The following is a 22,653-nucleotide window of genomic DNA, read 5'->3' as shown; positions in this document are numbered from 1 at the left end:
GGTACCCATAGCAGTGCTGTTGATTTGAAGGTATAAATCGTCTCCAAATCTGAAATAGTTGTGGGTGAGGACAAAGTCACAAAGCTTAGCCACCAGGTTTGCCATGACATTATCGGGGATACTGTTCCTGATGGCTTGTAGTCCATCTTTGTGTGGAAAGTTGGTGTAGAGAGCTTCTACATCCATAGTGACTAGGATGGTGTTTTCTGGAAGATCACCAATGGATTGTAGTTTCCTCAGGAAGTCAATGGTGTCTTAAAGACAGCTGGGAGCGCTGGGAGCGTAGGGCCTGAGGAGAGAGTCCACCTAGCCAGATAGTCCTGCTGTCAGGGTGCCAATGCCGGAGATGATGCGGTGTCCAGGATTTCCAGGTTTATGGATCTTGGGTAGCAGATAGAATACCCCTGGTTGGGGCTCTAAGGGTGTGTCTGTGTAGATTTGTTCCTGTGCTTCTTCAGGGAGTTTCTTCAACAACAAAACTTCAAAAACAGACTTCAACGAGAAACTGCAGAACTGGAATTAATTTGCAAACTGGACACCATCAAATTAGGCCTGAATAAAGACTGGGAGTGGCTGGGTCACTATTAAAAAAATAATTTTCCCTCTGTTGACACTCACCCCTTCTTGTCAACTGTTGGGAATGGGCCACATCCACCCTAACTGAATTGGCCTCATTAGCACTGACCCCCCACTTGGTAAGGCAACCCCCATCTTTTCATGTGCTGTATATTATACCTGCTTACTGTAATTTTCACTCCATGAATCTGATGAAGTGGGTTATAGCCCACAAAAGCTTATGTCCAAATAAATTTGTTAGTCTCTGGGGTGCCACAAGGACTCCTCGTTGTGTTTGCTGATACAAACTAACACAGCTACCCCTCTGTAACTTTTCTGGGTTATTGTTCTGAGCCACTACTACTCAGAGATGTTATCTTTCACATTATACACACATAGAAGTTAGATAAAAACATAAAATACTCTTTCTGGAAGGTTGCAGCATAATACTACTTTCGTTCTTAAAGTCCAGAATCCTAACACACGTGAACCGAAAACCCAAGAGAGACAAAGCAGGCTGCTCCTTAAAGCAGGGGGTCACAATTCAACCTACCTTGCTCTAGACTGGCTTGGCTGCACAAGACCCAGATAGCATGCTTCCTTCTAGAGCCCATTAGTTTGCAAGCAGGACCAGGAAACCTCTTACTTTTACAAAGTTAGCTTTTAATTTTAACAGTTTTCAGTACACCACAAAGGAAGCCACAGCAAGCAATCGATGGAGCAACCTATAACTTTCTGAAACAACCAGAGCAGAGTGAGGTGAACTCTTGCAAATGGAAGGTGCCAATGAGGATAGACACAAGTTTGGCCAAGTGACCACAACTTTTTCATAACTTCAGATGACAAAATAAGATGCCATGAGAAGCCATCCTGCCCTGGCAGCCCTAAAAGGGGGGAGAGGCAGCTGCCACCCACCTTCTCTCTTTTCATTACTCACATCCTGAGCATTCTAACAGTCCACTAACTAATCAGCCCACTTAAACCCAAGACCCACCCAATAGGCCTGCTCATTTCCAAGACCTAGCCCACCCCTGCACAATTACTGCACAAAGAAGTATTGAATTGTGCAACAAGGACTTGTTTGTTACTGCCAGTTCAGCTCTAATCTGCATAGATGGTGAGTTGATTCTTAAACACCATGGAAGAGATCTACCCATTTCCCATACTCTGCTGTGGTGGGAGGCCAAACCCAACCAAAAGACAGCCTGAACATTACCCCTACTCCTGACCAGAATTGTGGACCAGCCCACAAGTGGGCTACAACAAGTCATCTCTAGGCTTTGCTTGGGATCAAGAGTGATGCTTGTGATACAACTCAGATGGCATATGGCAGGATCATGTAATTTATCTGCCCAAGTGAGAGCCACATTACTTTCACACCTACTTCCATGCAGCTGTTGTGCAGATTAACTAAATAGTGGTTTGTAAAATGCTTTGAATGTGAAAAGCAGTGATTAAGTGCTGAATATTTTATTGTGATGGACACTTTTATAGAGCAGTTAGATGGCCTACTTTGTAGCTTCTTTTATCCGTGGCTAGCAGCTTCCCAAACAGGAACATAATTCTGTACAAATGTCTTTATATATATATATATATATATAATATTCTTTTTGGAAATAGAAAGCATGCAAAGCAGATACAGAATCTGGCATGGAATATGTTCTCTGCTTCAATGTGTAAATTTGATTTGATAAGCATGTCTGCTTTAAAGAAAAGAGGCATTATTTTACTAAGTGCAACACCCTGGTTGACCTGATGGGATACACACTTAGTACCTGCAAACTTTCATTTGTATATAAAGTTGAAGTTTTTTATTTCAGATGGGTATATGGGGGCCTTTTGGCATTCAGTGTAATACTGAAAAGCACCAGTGATTCTGTGAGCCCAATAAACTTGCACCTGACTTTAATTATATTTAACAGTCTGAAAATAAGTTTTTAATGTTAAAAAAAAATTACTGGTGAAATTGTAAATATAACAAATCCCTGATCACCTTTGACTTCATAGTTGTCACAATTACTACCAAGAATTACATGGCAGCAGTTGGGATATGACTCAGATCCTCTTGTTCCAAAAGCACAATCCCAACCAGTTAAACTAAAGGAAAATCTCCTTTAACTGTTGCCAATATATGACTCATAACACACAGCTGAGCATTCTGATCCCATTCAGCAGAGGGCAGTGGCACACATATGCTATAGTAAAGTTCTGGTTGTTAAAATGGAAATTCCTTTACTGTATTTGAGATGTCACTTTTACTTAAAGACAAAAACACACATACTCAGTGATGTGTACAGGGGTGCTAAAGATAGATATGCCCATTTTAGGCACCTTGGGGTGCACTGTTTTCCACCCCACTCCCAAGCCCAAAATTACATGACCCATTTCTGCACAGGTGGGAAACTTCTCCCCAAATCTCTAGCCCACCATATTCACTGATACTGCCACTCTTCAATTGGCAGGGAACTTTACTCTTCTTACCTACTCTACAAGCTGCCCAGCTTGGGCTACGACATCAAACCTTCCTTGGCTCCATGCCAGGACATCTGTACCGTCAGTCACTGTTCTGCATCACTCAACTTCCTCCCAAGCTGAGGAAGAGGTGGGGCCCAGCTGCAGGGGTAGGCAGCTGTCATTAAGGGCTATGGTTCCCTGACAGGAATTAGTGGGGAATGAAGCCAGATGGACATACTGCAAGAAGGAGTCCCAATCCTTCATTCTTCCCACTGGTCTCAGACGTTTCTTCTCCTGGGTACAGTTACCCCAAAGACTCACCAAAACCCTAGAAATTAGATACATTCCTAGTGACCAGCATTAGGCAATTAGCCAGTTTCTTTAGGATTAATTAAAAAATACTTTACATTTTCAGTATATATTTCCTGCTTTACACATGGAAAGGTGCTGTTCCCCAGGAACATTTTTAGAACATTTTAGTGATGCAGCTTCATCTTAGGTGTCAGAGGTACGTTTGGTTTCAGAACCTCCCACTTAAGCGTAATTTAAATCTTGTAGCATCCTATGGGTGCACCTTATGCAATATAACATGAAAATAACATATTAGAACTGAATCATCACTCAGTAAGGCTGAGAGAAGGCAAAAATGGGGAGTGATTACCTCTTCAGGTATTCTATGCCATGCCACAGAAAGACTTTTAGCACTAACAGCAAGATGAACTTTGGGTGACACCGTATGTCACACTGTTACTGTGCCCTTATGAAATCTTAGGGAAAGGAAGGCAATTTGGAACAAGTTATCCATCCTTGGGTACCTTTGTACCTAGCTCCTACTTAAGCCACTCTAGGGACTGTGTGCCTCCGAAAGAAGAATTCAGTCCAAAACGGGGAAATGCACTAATGGAAGAAGTATGGTTTTGCGGCTAAAGCACAGAAGCAGGTGCTGTTGGAACCTGGGTTAAGTTCCTAGCTATGCCATGCACTTGATGTGTCACAACGCATTATTTAATTGTCAAAACCTGTGGCTACTTTTAAAAATCTGGACCTGTCAGGTTCTGTGTGTGTGTGTGAGAGAGAGAGAGATGAATCATGCCTTCACCATCCACCACATGGGAGTTGTCAGATTTCATGTGTGCATGTCTGAAAGAGAAATATGATTCATGCCTTCACTATCCCTCACAGGGATGTTTGTTGTTATTACTAACATTATTCTTCAGAATGCATGGTAAGATCCTTGCATGGAAAAGGCTACAACAATGCAATTTATTATTAAAAACAATTATTCCATGTTGCTTTCCCTAAATTCTTTGCATTGCATACACAAATATAGGTTCTCTTTGTAAAGGTAGACTTTCTTTTAAAATGAATGGTCATATTGGAAGCAAATAGCTGTTAAAATGGTCAGTGTTTTCAACATACTTTTTATGGGTGGAGAAGCTGAGAACATCATTGATGTCATCTCCAGTGTGATTCTATAATGATTTCATCTTCCCCCAGGAAACCTGTGAATCCCTCTTGGATTTAACATTGGAAGAAGTAAGGAAGAATTCTAATGTTGAAAGAACAAAAAGGAAATTTTTTGGCATTAGCCTGTCATCATCTTTACCAGCCTCTGTGGCCCCCAGTCCTGACATTGGACTGGTAGTTGATGGGAAAACATTGAACATCATTTTCCAAGGAAAGCTGGAAGAGAAGTTTCTGGAGCTGACAAAGTACTGTTGCTCCGTTTTGTGCTGCCGTGCCACTCCTTTGCAGAAGAGCATGGTGGTCAAACTAGTGCGGAGACAACTAAAGGTCATGACACTGTCAATAGGTACTTAACTTTCTTAGTCTCTTGCAATTCTAAATTACTTTGGTTTTATGCTTTTTATATTCATCATGAGCGGAAAAGATGGTGCTAAATATTCTCTCCTTAGCAATAGCCATACGCTTGCAGGTGAAATTTCCTCTTGAAGAGCCTGCTACCATTGAACAACCTCAGTCCCCATTAAAATCAAAGATCAGATGAGGGCACGCAGCAACTTTCAATATCAGCAATTCTTCCTCCCCGCCTCCCTCTAAAACTCTTCAGTTCAGGAAAACCAATCATAATAATAGTTACTGTGCTTGTTGTGTTAACATCTCCCTTTTACTCATCTCCCTTTTTTCCAATTCGTCAAAACAGGACATATCCCAAAAGCAGCATTGGACACTGACAGGCTTGCTTTTAACCTGCAAGTAAACTAGTCAATGTGAAATCTGCAAGTTTCTTGTTTCACTGTGTGTGATTCTACTAAAATCCTTGCAGAACTGACTTTAAAACTTACAACATAACTAAAGCCTGCGGAGATCAAACAAAATATGAACAGGAAGGGAAGGGTCTGATAAATTTTTACATTTATAGATTTGCATCAGTTTTGTTTTAAAAAGGAAAATGTAAAAAACAAGATATATATTGCCACACTTCCATTTTGTTTATGCCACTTCACTAGTTTACCTTGTTCACAGACTACATGTTTACATACAAACCTGAATATTCTTGCCACAGGGATATTCTTTGTAGTCAAAGATCTTGAAAATGCCACCAAACGTTTTAAAGTGGCTTGTTATACTGTATAATTTGCATTATCATTTCTGATTTAAGTCAAAGAAATCTACAAAATGAATTATTACAAAAGCATGCTTTTGACAATTTGGGTTCCACAAAGGAAAAACATAACAGTGATTGTTAATATGCTTTATATTTGGTATAAGGTGATACAGATAGTGTGCGAGAAGGAAGTTGTCGTAAAACTATTGTAACTTCTGTTTCTCTCACTCAGAACTTTTGAAAACATGCACCTTTGGGCTGAATTTTTCCATGCATTTTCCCTGGCTGAATCTAAATGTTTTAAGCCATTTTTGAGTAATGATAAGATGGAAAAAATTGCTTTTTTGCCATAGGAGGAAAGGGGAACAAATTGTTCTCAAAGGCTTTTTTGTTTGGCTTGGTTTTAGTGATGGTTGGAGTAAATAAGCTGAACCTCATGAAGTAAATTTATTTTTGTACAGAGTCCATAAAGAATAGCATGTAGTTTGGGAAATTTGAACAAATGTGATCATTAAAATACATGAGTTTATGTATTGCCACCTGTCAAGGTTCCTCCCCCACTCTGAACTCTAGGGTACAGATGTGGGGACCTGCATGAAAAAACCTCCTAAGCTTATCTTTACCAGCTTAGGTCAAAACTTCCCCAAGGTACAAAATATTACCCCCGTTATCCTTGGAATGGCCGCTACCACCACCAAACTAATACTGGTTACTGGGGAAGAGCTGTTTGGACGCGTCCTTCCCCCCAAAATACTTCCCAAAACCTTGCACCCCACTTCCTGGACAAGGTTTGGTAAAAAGCCTCACCAATTTGCCTAGGTGACTACAGACCCAGACCCTTGGATCTTAAGAACAATGAACAATCCTCCCAACACTTGCACTCCCCCTTTCCTGGGAAATGTTGGATAAAAAGCCTCACCAATTTGCATAGGTGACCACAAACCCAAACCCTTGGATCTGAGAACAATGAAAAAGCATTCAGTGTTTTACAAGAAGACTTTTAATAAAAAATAGAAGTAAATAGAAATAAAGAAATCCCCCCTGTAAAATCAGGATGGTATATATATCTTACAGGGTAATTAGATTCAAAAACATAGAGAACCCCTCTAGGCAAAACCTTAAGTTACAAAAAAGATACACAGACAGAAATAGTTATTCTATTCAGCACAATTCTTTTCTCAGCCATTTAAAGAAATCATAATCTAACACATACCTAGCTAGATTACTTACTAAAAGTTCTAAGACTCCATTCCTGTTCTGTCCCCGGCCAAGACGACTACAGACAGACACACAAACCCTTTGTTTCTCTCCCTCCTCCCAGCTTTTGAAAGTATCTTGTCTCCTCATTGGTCATTTTGGTCAGGTGCCAGCGAGGTTACCTTTAGCTTCTTAACCCTTTACAGGTGAGAGGAGCTTCCCCTGGCCAGGAGGGATTTCAAAGGGGTTTACCCTTCCCTTTATATTTATGACACCACCTCAATCACTGACTCTGCTTACTACTTTATGGTTGCAAGTATTATAGAGGGAGTTTTGCCATTGATTTCAATGGGGCCAGAATTTCACCCCAAGAGTTTGTGAACCAAAGGCTCACAGCACGGAGCTATCAGACCCAATTTTTTTGACTGCTTGACCTAATCCTAATCCACCTGACCACAAGGCAAGGCACCAGCAACCCTAAATGTGTTGTTGTAAAGATACTTGTCTCTCAGCAATAGTTTGAGATGTTGCTCTCAGATATAGGCATATAACACTGAACAATCCAAACCTTAGCATTATTTTATCCTGTATTTTCATATTTCTGGAAATCGGTTCTTTTTTCTCTTCAAGGTGATGGTGCAAATGATGTGAGTATGATTCAAGCAGCTGATGTTGGGATTGGAATTTCTGGCCAAGAAGGCATGCAGGTATCCCTTCAATTTATCCCCCTTTCTGTTTTTATTAAGTAGATCTGAGTAGCATCAAGGGCTTATAGAGGGACCTTTATTTTGAGTAACAACTTGAAATTAAGATACAAGTTGGCATTATTGCTATCCTGACATTATCCTTTCCATCATTGTGGGGCTAACTAGATCATCAATTAACATGTATGTATGTTTATCCTAAGCTTGAAAAATCAGCAGATGAATATCCATCAATGGAATAACACCTGCTTTCTGGATCAACTCTTCAGTAGAATTTCCCCAAGATACTGGTACAGGGCTGCTTTTCATCCTAATTTCATTCCAAATATTTCCCCTCTCTCATCATCCTAAACTCATTAATACATTTTTGTGGTGCATTTTATGGAGGCAGAAGGATGCAGGTTCATATTGGGAAGATTGAGAGTAGGTTTTTTGGTTAGTTAATCAGCCTTAAAGTGTCAACACAATGGTGGGTGATTGCCTCATTGGTTATTCTTAAATCAGGTTATGTTGGGTAGAGAAATAGATAGAATTTTTAATAAATAATCTCAATACTTTTTTATTTAAGGCTGTGATGGCCAGTGACTTCGCAATATCTCGATTTAAACATCTCAAGAAGCTGCTTCTGGTCCATGGACATTGGTGCTACTCTCGTTTGGCAAAGATGGTGATTTACTTCTTCTACAAAAATGTGGTAAGATGCAAATGATCCTGGATGCCTTGGTTTACTTCAGTCAAGGTGACTTAAAGTACCAGTTCTTGTAGGCCATGTTTCTTTAATGTTCATTGAATTGCAATTCCTTTTTCTTCATTTGGACAGTTCATGGTTACTCACAAATTCACTCTTACTACTCTACTGACCTAAAGTTACTTCAGAAAAAGTAACATCTAGATCTTTCACTGTATGAGTTGAAAATAGTACTGTCCCAGAAGAGGAAATACCTCAGTTTAGTGACTTTTTTTAGTTCAAAAACTTTTCCAGTAACGCTCATGAGCCTCAAAATAAAATTTGCATAAGGAATGGTAGATTAGTGCTAGAAGATGGAAGATGATTTTACATTAGGCAAGAATTTCTTGTGAAACTTGTGAATTTTTGTTATTAATTTGATAGAAATTGCTTGCAAGCACTGGTGCGGTCATATCTAGCATTTTTATTAAAAGTTTAATGTGTATGCAAATAAGCTGTGCATTGAAGAATAATGTAAAGTGGATAAACTTGAGAGTAATACTCTTTCAGCAAGCCTGTGCAAACAAGTCTATTTGACTTGAAATAATTCTGAGCATGAAAGACTATTTACTTAAAATTCAAAGTGTTCACGTTTTAAATTTTTTTTAAAGTCATCATTTTAAATAAGGATCATGTCTTATCAATATTAAAATTTGTAATGGAAAACTTTTTTGGTCTGGGCATGCTTTCAAAGCTTAAATGATATTTATTTGCAACATGAAATAGTTTTCTCAACTGGAATGCTGTTGTTCATTATCTCCCCGCTGCCGTTTGGGAGTGGGGAGAGACCTTTTGATTCCACAGTCACAACCAATTTTGTAAAAAGATTTAAAACTTGGTGTTCAGAACTGAATAACTGAATTGCTCTGCTGTATTTTCTTAAAGGACATCCACTGTGATGCATTGATTTAAAACCAAAATATTCCTTAAAGGTACGCTGCATTGATTAAGTGAAGGAATGCAAAGCTATCTGTTTAAGATCTCTCTAGGTGAAATGAATGTGTGGTGTGGAATATTAAGTAGCTAAAGGTGGAATGGATATGTGGTGTGGAAGGATATCTCAGAGCTCTCCATGCTATTTAAACCCCATTGGTGGACCTATTGGCTGGGATTAACTCTGTACTGCAAAATGAGAAACTCACACCAGTCCCAAATAGACCATCACAATTGGTGAAGGTCCAAAGAAGAGGCCACAGGAGATCTGTGACTTTGTGGCTTCTGGAGCCCAAAGTAAAATGAAATTTATACTTACCAAAAGCAGTTTTTCTTGCAAGTTCGAAATGTTGGGACTGCGTCTATTCATAATGCATCGTGGTGTTTTCTGTTCACTTTTCTCACAGAGCTACGTCAGCCTGCTCTTCTGGTACCAGTTCTTCTGTGGCTTCTCAGGGACCACTATGATAGATTACTGGCAAATGATCTTCTTCAACCTCTTTTTCACCTCGATTCCCCCCATCCTTTTTGGAATCCTGGATAAAGATATATCTGCAGAAACACTCCTAAGTTTGCCAGAACTATACAAAAGCGGGCAAAATTCAGAGGTGGGTCTTGGCTGCTGGCGTAACTGTATGAGATCTTATCTGTTTGATAAGACAGTGGTTCTCAACTTTTTTCATGCTCCCCCTCCCTGATATCCACTATCCACCTATTCTTTCTCTTCTGCTGACATCCAGCCAAAGGATTGTGTAACTGGGGTCATGGCAAGTACCTGTGAGTGGACTTGGAGTGGAGGTGGTGGTGGAAGCTGGGCTGGGTTCTGGTGAAAATGATGGGGCTGCGTTGGAAGGTGTAAACCAGAGGATTGGTGTGATCACAAATCTCATGGGCCTGATTGGCCACTGAATCACTCCAGTTTCACTCCTGTGTAAGTCCACTGAAGACATAAGGTGGGTGAGGTAGTACCTTTTATTGGATCAGTGTCTGCTGGTGAAAGAAACAAGCTTTGGAGCTTCCACAAAGCTCTTCTTTGATGGAAGTTGGTCCAATGAAAGATATTACTTCACCCACCTCATGTCTCCAACATCCTGGGGCCAACACAGCTACAACATTGTAAACAACATAAGTCCATTGAAGTCAGTGGAGAGCTGCATTGGTAAATCAAACCCGAAACATTGCAACCCTGAAGACTCTCTTAACATCAGAAGGATGTAATGTCTCTAACCTGAAGAAAGATGAAGTGGAGGAATTTGTAAAGACTTTTGTTTTTCATTATTGGAGGGTGTAAGGAGAAATAAATGAGTGGAGTTGAAAGGTAACAGCTGAGTGTAAAAACAGCATGGCCCATGATTAAATTGTGATGGGGTCTGAGTATTTGTAACCTAAGCAGGAGTTCTAAAGGAAAAGCTTTTAAAGTGAAGATGACAGTAGAAAGTGACACGTAAACTTAAGCCTTTAGATCAACAAAAGGCTGTCAGACTGTGTGTATGCACTCCTGCTGTTATGTTTAGAAATAGTCCTTTTAATATACAAAGTACTTCTTTTGCCACTGTAAGAGTTTGGTGTCCCTGTTTCTCCAGGCCTGGATGCTTTCATTTTTTCCTTTGAATACTTCAAAATTGATAAAAATCCGGGAATATGTGTAAACGATTATATTAAGCTTTTTCTCAAACCTCCCTGTCAAGTTCAGAGAACCAGGCTGATCTTCTATTTATTTATTACAAATGCACACACTTTTTTTCTGTCATTTTAAAATGCCTTAGCCTAGCTTGGGCTCAACTGTTCTTTTCTAATCTGTTCTAAGCAAAACCTTTTGGGGGGGCAGATTTTTTACCTGCCCTTTCCAGGTCCCAGAACAGTGGAATACAGAAGGAGTCAGGGCTCCTCCATTTTATGCAGCAGCCACATTTTTAGTCTGGGGTGTGATTTTCAGAGGTGCTGAGCACCCATGACTCAGACTGGTTTCACTTTGATGTTCTGACAGTCCAGCTCTTGGAGTGCAAAGTGTGGAAGGTAGTCAGACTGCCAACAGACTCTCTGAAGAGGTCTCACCCTCTTCCAACTCCAGCTGTTGGGCTGGTCTCAGTGGAATGTATTTCTTCATGTCTTCAAAGGGTATAGTCATTGGTGCTCTGGCATTCTGAAGGCCTCATCAACCTGCCACTCCCATAGTGACCCTACCTGTTACTGCAACTGTGGCATTAAAAGTCATGATAAAGGCCTAAATGTCAACATGTGCAATCACATTACATTTCCCTAAACTTACTGTTCCATGGAAAAGAGTTTTAAAGAATAACATTTGACCCAATCCTTCAGCCCTTATGGGAGTTTTGCCTGAATAAGAACTGCAGGATCAGGTTCTTAAAGACAATGACTTAAATGGATGCAGTACAAATTAGGAGAAACAGTGTGATAATGGTTATCCCTCACTTCCTACAGACCTACAAGCTGTCAACTTTTATTATTGCCGTGTTGGATGCCTTCTACCAGAGTCTCATCTGCTTCTTTGTCCCTTATTTGGTACGTACATAGAGGATTTAAACACTACTTCTTTAAAGAGGTTTAAAAAATACCCCAAAACACCACAGTTTTCTTAAACCTTGACTAGTAAGAATGCATATCTGATTTTTGTCTATTTTCTAGACGTACAAGGACTCTGACACTGATGTCTTCACATTTGGAACCTCCATCAATACCATCTCTCTCTTCACAATTCTCTTGCACCAAGCTCTAGAAATGAAAACTTGGGTATGTCTGTAAACGTGATGGGTACAGATGACAATTTTACTTTTTGTGTATTTAAATATGATTATATGGTAGTGTAGATAGGGCCTACAGAAAGCCATGGAATTGTCTTTGAGTCATTTTTTAACTCTGGATCACACAAAGGAAATAAGTTTCTTTATATGCAGTGAGGTATCATCAGTGAGCCAACAAAAATGGATGATTTGCCTAGAGTAATTGCCTCCCTGGAATACCTTTGATTATTCATACAGTGTCTTTGGGACAGAACAATGCAGAATTCTGCAGTTAGGCATCAGACTAGGAGACTTTATGCCATGCTCTTAGAGATAGTCTTTCTTACTTGCAAGTTATTGTCCTTTGAATGAGTTATGTGGAGGAGAGCATGTTTTATTCTGTAATATATACATATTGCATTATGCAGTAGTTCTCAATAACATGATCTATACAGGTATGTTCTTTCTAACATCCTTATGTGTTCCCCTGTACTAAAACTAAAGTCATGGGATCCAGCATCAGTGTTTGGTGCCATTAATGTATTCTCTGCTTCTGTTCATAGACACGCTTCCATTGGATCACAATGATTGGAAGTGTTCTGCTTTACTTCGTCTTCTCAACTATCTACAATGCTGTCTGCGTTGTTTGTAATGAACCCACAAGCCCCTACTGGATTATGGAGGATCAGCTGTCAGATCCTAGCTTTTATTTAGTGTGCTTCATTACACCAGTCGTAGCACTTTTACCAAGGTTTGAACGTTTGATTTTTTTTTTCCTTCCCAATGTTGGGATTTGAGGGCATTAGGGTAGATGATGATGATGATAATGATGCCTTGTACAGATAAAAACGATATTGTCCTTAGCTCTCTCAGAGTCATGTTTGGTCCAATGTGAGACATGGCTTCTATTCTCAGTTCAGCTGTTGGCTCATACAATTATCTAAGCTTTGACAAGTCACTTTACACCTCTGTTCCTCCTTTTGCTCATCTATAAAATGGACATTGTCATGCTTACCCTCTTTTGTGAAGTGCTTTGCGATTTTACAAGTGAAAAGCTGCTATAAAAGTGTTCAATATTATGGGTACAGCAATATTCAGTGTACCACTGTTTGGTAAAGGGTAGGTTTAAGTTTTGAATTGTCCCCCAAATGCAGTAAAATCTTGAAAAATATCTACTTCTATCATGTCCCTATATTATACTACATCTTTAAATAATTAACATCTTAAAATTTAGCAATGCATTACTGCAGATAACTAATAATATCTTCTTTATATATAAACGTCTTCGTACAGCCAGAATCTTAGTTTACTATTGTGATGCTTTGAGGGTTCACTCAGACCGAAAAGGGCTTCTCTCACCACCTGCCCTGGGACCCTGATTGCCTCTGTGCTGTGCATCTTTGGCTCAGAACCCTGACACTAGCAGCATGCTCACAGCCCAGTGGTCTCACCCTGGTTCCACCCTTCTGGTTCCAACTCTCCCCAAAAATGTGTCCTCTGTAGTGTCCAGTCCCTCTTACTGGACACTTACAGAGGTAACCCCAAGTTCACTGCCTCCTGAGAGCCAGTACATGCAACAGCTTGTTAGCTCACCTGGGGCTATAAACTCAACCTTAATAAATGGCACTGAGATGATTTATAGTAAACTAAGAATACATATATTAACAACAATCATAGATTTTAAGTGATTTCAAGAGAGAGTGACAGCAATCTCAAAAGGTTGCAAACAAAAGAAATATAGTATGCTTTCTAGTGTCTAAAATTCAATTCTAGCAAGATATAGCTTTGCCTAACAGTTTCTTACTCACACTAAGTTGTTAGCGTTCTCCAACTAGTTTAGTAGGAGGACTCATCTTTTGTAGATACAGCAAATTGGCTTCTTTGTTCTCCCAGGAGATGGATGACTCAAATATCTCTTTGCCCCCACATATATTAGCCCAAAGTTCATTGTCTCTGTTTCAAGAGCCAGGAAGGCTTCCTGAGGGGTACAGACTCCGTCTGTGGTTGTGATCATTAAGTGGTCTTCTCCCCTGCTTGTTGGCTTGGTTTACCTTATATGTAAATGTACCTGCATTGTCCTCTGCCTGTGATCAAACTGGTGAGACAAGGAAAAAATGAGAGAAAACGGTTTTGCCTCCTATGTCTGTTTACAGACTACAAAACAATATCAGAGGGCATGCGTAATTTCACAAACAACATTGTTACATACATTTAACGGTAATATTAATGACCAGCAGGGTGGTAGTTTTCAAATGACATATTACAAGACACCTGTTAAATGAATATCATGGCAATGATGTGTTGAGGGCAGTGAGTGTGTCAGGCCTATTGTGAGTTACAGTATAGTGTGTCCTCTGCCAGCAGGTATGGAGTGTCTCGCAGGGTCACAACTATATGCCAAATAATGGATGTATTGAAAAATATTCAGTGATAATGTTATTGTTTTAACAAGTGACAGGCTAAAATATATACTTTCACTTCCTTATGTGTGTTGTTGTTAACACCTTAGGTTATTAGAACTAAAATAGTTTATAAAAACAAATCTCCTATTCCCAGATTATGGTGCTAATTTATTTTTTGCACTACATTCAACTTGGACAATGAAATAAGACTAGTTTGTTTCACTTTTTGTTTCTAGTCACTTTTGTGGTTGTCATGAACTGTAAATACTAGTTATGAAAACAGTTCCTTTAATATTGGATTCTGTAAAACCACTTTTCAAATGCTTTATAAAATATGGGCCTAAATGATCGGAAAGGTGACCATTTAAGACTAGATAACTTTTTTTCTCAAATAATACCTGTCCAATGAGTACTATATTTCCATGTGTTTTTAAATTTACTTCTGTTTATACGCTGTGCTATATAAGGTAAAGATGAAGTGCCTCATAGTTCAATGCAGTCCCATGTCTTCAGGGTACAGCATCTTTTACTGTCTGTTTTGTTCCTGTATGATGGTTGTGTTCCTATCAGCCCATATTCACTGTTGTCATTTTTGACCCTGAGCTTTCTAGGAAGAGCTACATCAAACACATGGTTAAAAATTCATGTCTCTATCTTGGGGATTTATTCGTTGAGATCATTGCTGCCTCAGCAGGATACTGAGCTTAAGGATTTTTGTCTTGATAACAGGGGTGGAGCACTGCTGTTCCCTCTTGCAGGCACCCCAGAATATTGTCTTTAGGAGTTTCTGTTCACACAAAATCCAGCTCGAAGTCCCGCCCTAGAACTGAGTTATAACAAAAACACTCCTTCCTGTGATGTACAGGTTCATGCTCAAATTAAGTTTTCTTTTGGCTGTGACTTTCTTCCTCTTGGCATGCTGATTGTTCCTTATCTCCCCTGTTTCCCACCTGGAGTTTACAGCTTTCCGACTCCTCACTATCTCTAGGAGGTAGGATTAAAATTCTTGAGCCTCAATTCCTCCTCTTGTCCACAACTTCTTGTACTTATTGCTTTTATAGGTTGGAGTTGCTAAGACCATTTACTGTTTGGTGAAGGACGTCCCCATTTGCCCTTGCTTGTGTGCAGGGGTTTTGTAGTAGCTCTGCATAATTCTTTGAGAGATGCCCCATGCACACGACCAAAAAAATTTTACTATGCTTTCCTGTTCAGAATAGAATATGAATCTCGCTCTTGTGAGCTCCCAGCTTCATGCAACTTTCCTCAACTTTCAGGCACTGCCAGGGAGCTAGAAGAAGAGTGGGTGCAGCAGAGGCAGGATAAAAGCAAGGAGTCTCTGCCTGACTGGCCCTAGCCTCTGCAATTTTCCAACAGTCCACAAATTCTTGGGACAGAATCCTCTGTTCCTTGTACTGGGAGAGTGAAAACCCCCATGCCCTTCACCTTTCCCTATTTCCCTGCCAACTTCTGCCTCCACACACCACCTGATCTCAGTGTGAGGGGAACTTCAGAGTTAAGATCCCTTCCTGCATGGGAGAGAAGGGAACTGGGTCCTTTCTTAACACAGTTTCAAACAGCACTCCCTCTGAATTGGTTTAGGATATATATTGGCCAGCCATGTGGACAAAGGCCAAATCATGTTCCAAACCCTTCTCAGAAACTGTCCTTACGGTGAGGCTTTGGTTTTCAAATATGACCTGGTAGTGTAAAGACAGGCACCATCTCTCTAGGGAGGCCAACTGTTTTGCTGGTTCCTGAGCCACCCTCAAGCTGGGATTTTTTTACTTCCAAGCCTCAGACGAGATGTTAAACTAAGATCCTGTCTGCCCATCCCCTTTCTGAATATGGGAGAATATAACCCCAGTGTCCTGACTGATAGTGCTTCTCTCAGTGAAACTAATCTGTGTCTGACCTTCCTTGTTCTATGCAGTGACTGCACAACCTGTATTATTATAATTTATATAGCATCATAAGTGTAAATGACTCTGTACAATAGGAGGACTGTGTGTATTTAAGTGCCTCCATTAGAAATATTACACCTCTCTGCCAGAAACCTGCATAACAATGGAAGTTGAAAGATCAGAGTTAGATTTTTGTCATGTTGTGGCAAATTACCAGTGAAGCCCATTATTAATGCAGTACCCTTCTTCAACTTTCACCAGGTATCTTGTATTGGCCGTGCGAGGAACCTTCAGAGTATCTCCGATTCTGAAAGCTCAGCAGCTGGATAAGCTCCCTAAAGAGCAACGAGACCGGGAAATCCAGAGGTGGAGGTCAAGAAAACAAGGCATCCCAACCACATCTGTGGTATCACCCAGTGATGAGGTTGACCGAACCAACAGTAATTTACATGTGTCACAGTTTCTGGGCCAAGCAGCAGTTACACCCCATGGGAATAACGATACCCAGGGACTCTCGACTCCTGAAATGAATCACCTCAGGGACTGGATGCTAAATGGAGAAGGTAATTCTTCCACCAGGAGGTGCGCAGGGGAAGAAACTACTGCTGCCAACTTCTTAGCAAGACCCTGTCCTGGGCAAGATCTACTTGAGCCCACTAGAATACCATCTCCTGGGCTGTTCGCTAGCCAGCTGACAAGTGATAACGCTGAAGAATTTACCCCTGGAAGCCATCGGAGGTCTGTGAGCTCAGTGACACTGTAAAAGATTTGCGGTGGCCGGTGTTTGAACTCTGGACATATTGTGCTGCTGCTGTGCGGCCCACATCTGTGAAATGCACAGTTTGGATGAAAACCAAAGATGTTGCTCCCCAGGGAACATTTTCCCTTCACAATAATGGTAGTCGATGTGTTGATTAAATGGTAACTACATGCTTAGTTCAGTGAGAGGGAATCATCCTCTAGGTCTTTCCTTAAAGCAGCAAATCCCATTCCAGCTCCTTTCAAGCTCTGCTGCTTTTTCAAGGGGCACCAGCAACTTAAAAATCACACTTCTGTCTGACAATGTGTTATCTCCTACTGTTACAAGTGATACCTAAGATGACTGTAACAGAAAGAAATTAGAAAAAATGGTATATTTTTCAGTCTGTATGCTTTATGCATGTAACAATACTGTGTAGATAGTGAGTTTCACTGCTTCCCTTTTATAGTCTGTTTCACCCTTTTTGTCTGGGTTGATCTTCTACACAGCAGTAGAGGGCAGTGAAGAAAAGATTTTAATAAACAGAAAAATGTGCATATAAAATTACAACAAAAAAAAACTGGCAGGAGAACTTCAAGGGAGGTGTAGACTTGTACTTTTGAAAACTACCTAATTTAAACCAAAAAGTGAAATAGAAATATATTAACCCCCACCAAATTTCAATTCAAGTAAATATTCAACCTAACTAGAATTCTCCTAGCTTTTTCATTTGGAGATAGTGTTCCTCCCTTCTTGCCCTATACTATTATGGAGTGTTGCTGTGTTCTGTCAGACACACATAATGTTCTACCCCAGAACTGGATGCAGTCAATGATAGATGTGAACATCCCTATGTGTTTATCGATATTCTTGGGATCGTTTTGAGAGGAAATTTGCTGAAGAGAGAGAAAATATTTTAATAGTGAACTATACAAATCTATACCAGATCTGAGAGTCAGGCAAGTAAATTACTTTGAATGTGAGATATACAATATGAAAGGGTGCTAATCACATTATCGTCGTAATAGCAAGTGGTGAGTAAAATGTGGTGTGTCTTCAAGACTTTTAAAAAATACATCTCTAGATCTTTTTCAATACCTCAAAGTAATAAGAATAATCATAAATGACTCCAACATTACTAGCTGTTGTAATGCAGTGAATGATGTCTCTATTGTTTCTCATAGAAATACTGACTTATTAGCACTGTGTCAAGTTGCAGGATGTCACAGGAAAATCTTCACAATGTGGGGCTTAAACTGAACCCAATCATGCACTAAATCTATCTTGCCTGGCACCTGTGACTCAACCACTGACTCTCTATTTTAGAAATATTTTTAGCCTTTTATATATGTATTATTTTAGCTAATTTATTATGACACATCACAATGTGTGATCCCTTTTTAATAACCCATTTAGCAAACACTCATTTGGCTTTCAGTGTATTCTGAGGACTACTGTAACTAATATCTTCAAGTTGTGGTTACTTTAAAACAAGTCAGGCAGGACTGAATATCATGCCGAGCACTTAGATTTGTACTAAAACTGTAGCTCATTTATAACTGTAACCAGTACAGTATTGTCTGCTCTGATGGAAGTAGAAGGCCATTGAGAAAGAGATTTTGTGTGTGTGATATGTGAATGAAGGGAATTAGATGTAGTTGAGATTTTTTGTTAATGGGATGTGAGATTGCTCAGTGGCTAGGAATGAATTCTTTGGTGACTATATTTGATATCAACTCTTTTCCACTCCAAGCAGTGGTTTTATGTGATCTAGTCCATTTTCTCTGAATTCAGGGAAATGAGGTGCCATTCACCAGTTTTTTCTCATGTATTTTATGATGACAAAATGTGGAATATTTCCACTGTAATAAAATTGCTACATTTATGACTCAGAGTGTTATTCATGATGAGCCTTACCTGATGGGGGGGAAAGTAATAATACCAAGCTCTTTTATTTCGTGCTTTTAATCAACAGATCGCAACGTGTTTTAGAAAGAAGGTTGTTATCATTATCCCCATTTTAAAGATGGGGAGACTGAGGATACAAGGTCACCCAGCAGCCAGTGGCCAAGACAAGATCTCCTGAGTCCTATTCTAGAGCTTTATCCACCAGGTCACACTGGCAACTTGTTCAGGGCAAAATAATGGATACCTTGTAGGTCTATGTGGGTGTATGGAGAGGATACAGGGGGGAGCCAAGACCAGTTCAAGCAAACCTGGGGACTGCAGTGGAGTCTCTTAATTGAGTCCCCTGTCTACAAGCCACAAGAATCAATGTGTGATTTTTCTTCTCACCACCAGAGAAATTGCTGTGCCATACAGGCTGCCCTCTCAGCTGGGAAGCCAAGAGCATTTGGGGGGGGAACGTGTCCAGAACTGGTTTGAGGATGCAGTGCAGGGAATAACAGTTCTCTGTTAAACAGGAAGAAAGAGGATTTCCTGCCATGTGCTCACCTGTCTGAATGTATCCAGAGGTTCCATGATGCTTAGGGCCACCTATGATACAGCATGAGAGAGAGACTGTGCCTGCCCAAAGAATTTACAATCAGAAATATTTACTCCTAGAGGAATGAGTAGAAGTTTGCAAGTGTGCCTTTTAATCTACTTGTCAACAAGCTACCTGCTAGTGCCATCAAGTGGTAGATGATTACAATAAATGGCTCAATTTACTCCTCTATCTGTGGAATCGACTGTGGTCTTCAATACCAGAAAGCTCTGTAGCATCAGAACAGTGTAAACAACCCACTCATTTGGGGAGTAGAGGCAGAGTGAACCAATGTAGCCCACAAAATGCAAGGGACCAGGCAAGGGACTCAGAAGCCTAGCAGGACACTAGCTGGAGAGTAAAGCAGTCCTCTGGCAGCTCTCCACTTGGGGTGAGAAAGGTGGCAACGCTGTTACCTGCCTTAGGCTCAGAGCCAAATCAAAGCCCAAAGTGGATTTATTTCCCATGGGGCTGTTTTGTTTGCTTGACAGAGGTTGCATATTTTTATGAATCTAAATGCACCATGGCTTATTTAAATGAGTCCTTTTCAGGACACACTCCATCAGTTCTAGTGTGAACGGTCAAAAAGCAGAGTGGGTCTCTAGCATTTTCATTTGCCTGCTGCTGGTATCAACTTCATTGTTTCATTTAGATGGCCCACAAAATATTACAAATGAATGAGTCTCAATTAAAATTGCCACGTAATCTTCTTTTGGTCTGTGACACTTTATCATAATAAAGTAATTGCACAAACAACAATGCTTCAAGCCACATATAGGAGGCACTGTTACCTATGAGACAAACTGAAGGTGACTTCTCTTATGTAAGTGACCAGCTCTCTCACTTACACAAGGCTATCCACAAAATAATGCAAACTACCCCCGAGCTGCTTACAATGATCAGAGAAAAGCCATCCATCGTGTTACAGGAGGGGACTTTTAAGTGCATGGGGATGGAGGTGTGCACATACCCTGTTATGCTTTAACTGAATTTGTGCTTGTACCTCTTAGTGCAACATTTTGGAAATGTGCCCTTTGGCCTACTAAATATTGGCTGTAATTGTTCGGATTAAAAGCCCGAAAGAAGAAGAGGTGGGGGGAAGACACAATTTGCTCTTTTGTTCAGCGCAAGTATAACAGTAATATTATATACAGAGAGATGGGTGTAACACCGCAGCAAAGAATGTTTTGCCTAAAGGATAAATTGCCATATATTTTGCAACTTGCGTGCTACATCTGTAATGTTTAATTCATTTGTGTGATTGCAGTACCAGGCACTGTAGAAGTACAAAGCTGTTTGCTTTGGAGGGTGGGGGGGTCGATGACTGAAGACAGGATGCGGTGTGAATTAGATACTTGCACCCGGTGCTGATGACTAAAAATGTAAATGATAAGATAAGAGACTCTTGAAGATAATTATCCCAGAGAATGGAAGAGAGAGGCCTGACCAAATAACACTGATGATCAATAAAGTATTTTTGACGTTAACTGGTGATTGGAACTCACAGCAATTATCAGTACATGAACCAAATGTGACTAGGACTTGTCGTCTAACTATTATAATCTACACCTGATTATCGTCAGTTACATAGACAAGCCAGGCATGGAAAACAGAGATTGAATTTATTATGCTTTCAAAATGAAAATGACTTGGAGCTGATTCTGTGTTGCCTTAAAGCCCCAAGAACTAGCTCCTGTATAAGGCAGCTCCCCCCAAGCATAGAGCTGCTAGAGAAGCCCTTGCCAAGCTCCTCCATTTGGGGGGGATGGGAGGGAGGTGCCAGGGTGCGGTAAGGCAGGAGTGTGGCCCATAGCACAATGCTCTAAGGCCCACAGGTAGCCTGGGGCTGCACCCACCCCCAAATATGGGAGGCACGTGGCTGAGCACAGGGATGGACTAACTGAGAATTAAGGCCTAAATGCTTCTCTTGATATCAGCAATGGCCCCTTCACTGGACACCGTCTAATGTGTTTTAATCTCATAGAGTTACAAAGAAGAATCCACCTTCTACACTTGCCAGCTAATTCAAACCCCTCCTATACACCCTTCCATGCTTCCATTCCCTTGCTGCCACCCTAACTTCTGCTCCATCAACCAAGAAACTCAGCTTGATACACAACCCCCCTTGATCCCCACCTGACTCAGCCTCTTTGTGCTGGTTGAACCTGGCTCTCCCTGCTGACTCAGCACCTGTTTCTGCTTTCTGTTCTATTAATTTAGATGGAATATATGGGCTAAAACTGTTTACATAACCCAGTTACTGGCCAACATTACACAGTGTTAAACAAGGTCCAGGGTTTAGAATAGAGACCTCAATCCACAGACTACAATGGCCAATACACTATAAAATTCGTGCCTAAGGTTAGAAATGTATTGATTGAAGCACATAAAAGGAAAAGAATCAAAATGAATTAAAGAGCATTGAAGCTGAAATCGTTTATACAAAACAACCAAAACCTCCCTTTTTGGAGACCATGAATATTGGTTACAGTCCCTTATTCAGTCAAACAGTCCTTCCTGGTGTGGAAGAAAGGGTTAATGCTGCTGAGCAATTCTGAATCAGGAATGATAGTCACTTTCCTGCTTTAGACAAAACCAACGGACACAGAAGGCAAAGAAGAAATAGGATTGTAAAGAGGAGGGAAATATAGTTTTTGTTGATGTTCTCAGAATGCAGCGTGGCTGGTCGGTCACGGTTAGATGCTTTGAGCCAGCAAATTGGCCACAACGAGTGTGGCTCTGGACCCTGGCTTACTTTCCCAGCCAAAGGACATCAGCTGGTTGATCTGGTCAAGTCCGTCTCCTTCACTGGTCCTTCTCAGACCAGGCAGACCTGAATGGGCCATCTCATCTCACCATGCTGGTGCCATGCAGTACAGTTTATTTCAGGATCAGGTGAAAAGCAGAGAGGGCAAGAAAATTGGGGAGGAAGAGAGAGGAAAGCACAAGAGAAGATCTCATAAGTATCAGGTTTGGGTCCTCGCTGGTGTCGTGATGAGGGTCAGGTGTCCCCATTGGAGTATCAAGGACTGCTGTCATGGCAACAATTCTTCTGCTACAGCTGCAATGTTGGTAAGAGATGTTCCCCCCGCTCCCATAATCATTTTTTCTTAAGGGCCCCAAAAAGGCAATGGGTGGGATAACATATCCTCTTGTTGTTTTGTCCACCAATTAGGCCTAATATCCGACGCACCAGTTTTGAGTGGTTTACTGTTTAAATATATTCAGTCTTTCTGTCTCCTCACC

The 22,653-nt window shown here is 40.6% G+C and overlaps 1 protein-coding gene across 7 annotated transcripts in view; it reads left to right on the top strand.

Moving 5' to 3' along the window:
- Positions 1 to 18,810, top strand: part of ATP10B (ATPase phospholipid transporting 10B (putative)) — a 248,565-nt gene extending 229,755 nt beyond the window's left edge. For all 7 annotated transcript variants that reach the window (XM_073355887.1, XM_073355889.1, XM_073355886.1 and 4 more), the window contains 8 exons: positions 4,507 to 4,822; positions 7,406 to 7,482; positions 8,048 to 8,173; positions 9,547 to 9,747; positions 11,582 to 11,662; positions 11,786 to 11,890; positions 12,444 to 12,631; positions 16,445 to 18,810. In XM_073355887.1, coding sequence (XP_073211988.1) covers positions 4,507 to 4,822; positions 7,406 to 7,482; positions 8,048 to 8,173; positions 9,547 to 9,747; positions 11,582 to 11,662; positions 11,786 to 11,890; positions 12,444 to 12,631; positions 16,445 to 16,946 — 1,596 coding nt within the window. In that variant the 3' untranslated portion in view covers positions 16,947 to 18,810. The remainder of the gene's footprint in view (positions 1 to 4,506; positions 4,823 to 7,405; positions 7,483 to 8,047; positions 8,174 to 9,546; positions 9,748 to 11,581; positions 11,663 to 11,785; positions 11,891 to 12,443; positions 12,632 to 16,444) is intronic.
- The last annotated feature ends 3,843 nt before the right edge of the window (positions 18,811 to 22,653 follow it).

This window comes from Lepidochelys kempii, chromosome 8, assembly GCF_965140265.1.
Source record: "Lepidochelys kempii isolate rLepKem1 chromosome 8, rLepKem1.hap2, whole genome shotgun sequence".
Taxonomy (NCBI): Eukaryota; Metazoa; Chordata; order Testudines; family Cheloniidae; genus Lepidochelys; species Lepidochelys kempii.
The sequence above is the reverse complement of the archived record's forward strand: the minus strand, read 5'-3'. Positions and strand labels throughout refer to the sequence as shown.